The 5,049-nt window shown below is 38.0% G+C and overlaps 1 protein-coding gene across 1 annotated transcript in view; it reads left to right on the forward strand.

Moving 5' to 3' along the window:
- Window positions 1-2,328: 2,328 nt before the first annotated feature.
- LOC119273188 (protein NYNRIN-like) overlaps window positions 2,329-5,049 on the forward strand; it is a gene marked incomplete at its 5' end in the record, with an annotated part of 61,372 nt that continues 58,651 nt past the window's right edge. Inside the window, one exon of the mRNA XM_037554444.1 lies at window positions 2,329-3,141. Within this exon, the coding sequence (XP_037410341.1) occupies window positions 2,329-3,141 (813 nt within the window). The remainder of the gene's footprint in view (window positions 3,142-5,049) is intronic.

Genomic DNA, 5,049 nt, shown 5'->3' on the forward strand with positions numbered 1-5,049 from the left:
TGGTTCCCCACAAGATAGCTTTTGTCCCATTATCTTTGGTAGACCCTTCTTGAACACTGTTAATGCTAAGATAGACTGCAAAAATAATGTTGTTACTATTGGTTTGGGTGATATGTCTCATGAGTTTAATTTCTCTAATTTTAGTAGACAACACCGTGAAGAAGAATTTCCTAGTAAGGATGAAATTATTGGTCTTGCTTCTATTGCCGTACCTCCTAGTGATCCTTTAGAACAATATTTGCTAGACCATGAAAATGATATGTTTACGAATGAAAGAAGGGAAATAGATGAAGTATTATTTAAATAGGAACCTATTCTGAAACACAATTTGCCTGTTGAAATCCTAGCTAGGGAATCCCCCTCCACCCAAGGGTGATCCCGTGTTTGAGCTTAAACCGTTGCCTCATAATCTTAAATATGCTTATCTTGATGAAAAGAAGATATATCATGTTATTATTAGTGCCAACCTTTTAGAACATGAAGAAGAGAGATTATTGAAAACTCTGAAGAAGCACCGTCCTGCTATTGGATATACTCTTGATGATCTTAAGGGCATTAGTCCCACTCTATGTCAACATAAAATAAATTTGGAAGAAGATGCCAAACCAGTCCAAGATCATCAACGAAGGCTGAATCCTCAGATGAAAGAAGTGGTAAGAAAAGAAATACTAAAGCTTGTGGAGGCAGGTATAATTTATCCCGTTGCTGATAGTTAGTGGGTAAGTCCTGTCCATTGTGTCCATAAGAAGGGAGGTGTTACTGTTTCTCCTAATGATAAAGATGAATTGATTCCGCAAAGAATTATTACAGGTTATAGGATGATAATTGATTCCCATAAATTAAATAAGGCTACTAAAAAGGATCATTACCCCTTACCTTTTATCGATCAAATGCTAGAAAGATTATGCAAACATACAAATTATTGCTTTCTAGATGATTATTCTGGTTTCTCTCAAATACCTGTGTCAGCTAAAGATCAATCAAAGACCACTTTTACTTGCCCTTTTGGTAATTTTGCTTATAGACGTATGCCTTTTGGTTTATGTAATGCACCTGCTACCTTTCAAAGATGCATGATGGCTATATTCCCTGACTTTTGTGAAATGATTTGTGAGGTTTTCATGGACGAATTTTCCGTCTATGGATCCTCTTTTGATGATTGCTTGAGCAACCTTGATCGAGTTTTGCAGAGATGTGAAGAAACTAATTTTGTCTTGAATTGGGAAAAGTGCCACTTTCTGGTTAATGAAGGTATTGTCTTGGGGCATAAAGTTTCTGAAAGAGGTATTGAAGTTGATAAGGCCAAGGTTGATGCTATTGAAAAGATGCCATGTCCCAAGGACATCAAAGGTATAAGAAGTTTCCCTAGTCACGCCGGATTTTATAGGAGGTTCATTAAAGACTTCTCAAAAAATTCTCGGCCTCTGACTAATTTACTACAAAAAGATATACCATTTGTCTTTGATGATGATTGTGTAGAAGCATTTGGAATACTTAAGAAAGCATTGATCTCTTCACCTATTGTTCAGCCACCTGATTGGAATTTACCCTTTGAAATTATGTGTGATGCTAGTGATTATGCCGTAGGTGCTGTTCTAGGGCAAAGAGTTGATAAGAAATTAAATGTTATCCATTATGCTAGTAAGACTCTAGATAATGCTCATAGAAATTATGCTACTACTGAAAAAGAACTGTTAGCAGTTGTATTTGCCTGTGATAAGTTCAGACCTTACATTGTTGATTCTAAAGTAACTATTCATACTGATCATGCTGCTATTAAATATCTTATGGAAAAGAAAGATGCTAAACCTAGACTTATTAGATCGGTTCTCCTGCTACAAGAATTTTATTTGCATATTGTTGATAGAAAAGGAGCGGAGAACCCCATTGCAGACAACTTGTCTAGGTTAGAAAATGTTCTTGATGACCCACTACCTATTGATGATAGCTTTCCTGATGAACAATTAAATGTCATAAATACTTCTCGTAGTACTCCATGGTATGCTGATTATGCTAATTACATTGTTGCTAAATTTATAGCACCTAGTTTCACATACCAGCAAAAGAAAAAGTTTTTTATGATTTGAGACATTACTTTTGGGATGACCCAAATCTTTACAAAGAAGGAGTAGATGGTGTTATTAGATGTTGTGTACCTGAGCATGAACAGGAACAGATCCTACGCAAGTGCCACTCCGAAGCTTATGGAGGACACCACGCGGGAGATAGAACTGCACATAAGGTATTGCAATCCGGTTTTTATTGGCCTACTCTCTTCAAGATGCCCGTAAGTTTGTCTTGTCTTGTGATGAATGTCAAAGAATTGGTAATATTAGTAGACGTCAAGAAATGCCTATGAATTATTCACTTGTTATTGAACCATTTGATGTTTGGGGCTTTGATTATATGGGACCTTTTCCTGCCTCTAATGGATATACACATATTTTAGTTGCTGTTGATTACGTTATTAAGTGGGTAGAAGCTATTCCAACTAGTAGTGCTGATCATAACACTTCTATTAAAATGCTTAAGGAAGTTATTTTTCCGAGTTTTGGAGTCCCTAGATATTTAATGACTGATGGTGGTTCACATTTTATTCATGGTGCTTTCCGTAAAATGCTTGCTAAGTATGATGTTAATCATAGAATTGCAACTCCTTATCACCCACAGTCTAGTGGTCAAGTAGAATTGAGTAATAGAGAGCTCAAATTAATTTTGCAAAAGACTGTCAATAGGTCTAGAAAGAATTGGTCCAAGAAACTTGATGATGCATTATGGGCCTATAGAACTGCATATAAAAATCCTATGGGTATGTCTCCGTATAAAATGGTTTATGGAAAAGCATGTCATTTAGCTCTCGAACTAGAACATAAGGCATATTGGGCTATTAAAGAGCTCAACTATGATTTCAAACTTGTCGGTGAAAAGAGGTTATTTGATATTAGCTCACTTGATGAATGTAGAACCCAAGCTTATGAAAATGCCAAGTTGTTTAAAGAAAAAGTTAAAAGGTGGCATGACAAAAGGATACAAAAGCGTGAGTTTAATGTAGGTGATTATGTATTGCTATACAACCTTCGCTTAAGATTTTTTGCAGGAAAACTTCTCTCTAAATGGGAAGGCCCTTACGTTATCGAGGAGGTCTATCATTCCGGTGCCATAAAAATCAACAACTTCGAAGGCACAAATCCGAAGGTGGTGAACTGTCAAAGAATTAAACACTATATCTCAGGTAATCCCATAAATGTTGAAACCAATGTTATTGAAACCGTAACCCCGGAGGAATACATAAGGTACACTTTCCAGAATGTTTCAGACTCCGAAAAGGAATAGGTATGTGGTACGGTAAGTAAACTGACTCCAAAACAGTTTTTAAGGCAATATTTCTCCGTTTTGGAATATTTAGAAAAATAGAAAAATAAGTAGCAGTCCGGGAAGAACACGAGGGCCCCACGAGGGTGGAGAGCATGCTCCCTACCTCGTGGGCACCTCGTGTGCCTTCCGGACTCCGTTTTCTTGCATGATACGTATTTTGGTCGGTAAAAATTAATTATATATTCTCCCAAAGGTTTTGACTCCTGTATCACGCAATTATCCTCTATTTTCATTTCGAGCTATTGCTGCTGCAGATTAGATCAACATGTCGTCCCAGGATTCGGAAGGAGAAAGCTATGTGGATGATTACTTAGCAAATCCTAAGGTCTATGGAGATGTGGAGCACGATGGCTGGACTACGGAGGAGGAAGAGGACTATGAACCCAAGGGGAAGGAGGAGACGAGCTCAGATGAAGATAAAGCCCCATTACCTCAACCTGGGGACATGCATGTGGAGTTCAAAAAGTCAAGTCTCCCTGATAGGGTAAAGAAACCAAAGATCGAGTTTATCCCTTTTTGTCTCTTGTAGGAAAATAAGCAGGACCTATGCAAAAAGATATTAACCCTAGAGTGGTAGATTGATGATTTAGGGACCAAAATTCTGTCCTCAAGTGCAAATTAAGGGAGAAGTCTATGCCATCAACTAAGTCAACATCACCACCATCCTCTTCAACAACAAAGAAGGAGATATAATCACATGGGTATGGGCACACCCCTTGGCAACTGCCAAGCTTGGGGGAGCTGCCCCGGTATCGTATCACCATCACACTCCTATCTTTACCGTTTTCTTAGTTCGATCCTATTAGTAGTATCTTGATCTAGTAGAATAAATTATATGGCATGATCTAGTTTTGAGTTTTGCCTTTTAATCTCTCTATGTAATCGAATCCGTGAGCTATATATAATAAATATTAGTGTTGAGTCAAAGGCTTGATTATTTTTCCATGATCTTGAGTGAATAAAATAAAAGAAGAAAAAGAATAAAAGAAAAACAAAGAGTTCATATTGATCTTATTGAGAGTAATGACTTCACATAGAAAGAGTATGATGATTAAAAAAAATTGGGAGTTGGTAGACATAGCTTTGGTCATCGTTGCAATTAATAGGAAGTAATAAGGAAAGAGAGGTTTCACATATAAATATATTATCATTGACATCTTTTAAGATTGGGAGCACTCTTTAAAATATGACATGATAAAGAGTTGACGTTGGACAAGGAAGACAACGTAATGGGTTATGTTTTCTTATATCAAAGATAAAGTATGTTGTCATGGATCATCCAACATGTTGAGCTTGCCTTTCCCCCTCATGCTAGCCAAATTCTCAGCACCGAGTAGAGATACTACTTGTGCTTCCAAATACCCTTAAACCCATTTTTGCCATGAGAGTCCACAATACCTACCTATCGATTGAGTAAGATCCTTCAAGTAAGTTGTCACTAGTAGAAAACGGGCCTTTTGTCCCGGTTCGTAAGGGCCTTTTGTCCCGGTTCCAGAACCGGGACTAAAGGGTCGTTACTAATGCCCTGACACTTTAATCCCGGTTCTAACCAGAACCGGGACATATTGGCCTCCACGTGGCCTGCGCGCTGAGCCCAGGCAGGAGGGCCTTTGGTCCCGGTTGGTGGCACCAAACGGGACCAATAGGCCTCCACGCGTCAGCATTTTTGTGGCT

The sequence above is a fragment of the Triticum dicoccoides genome, chromosome 3A (genome assembly GCF_002162155.2).
Source record: "Triticum dicoccoides isolate Atlit2015 ecotype Zavitan chromosome 3A, WEW_v2.0, whole genome shotgun sequence".
NCBI lineage: Eukaryota > Viridiplantae > Streptophyta > Magnoliopsida > Poales > Poaceae > Triticum > Triticum dicoccoides.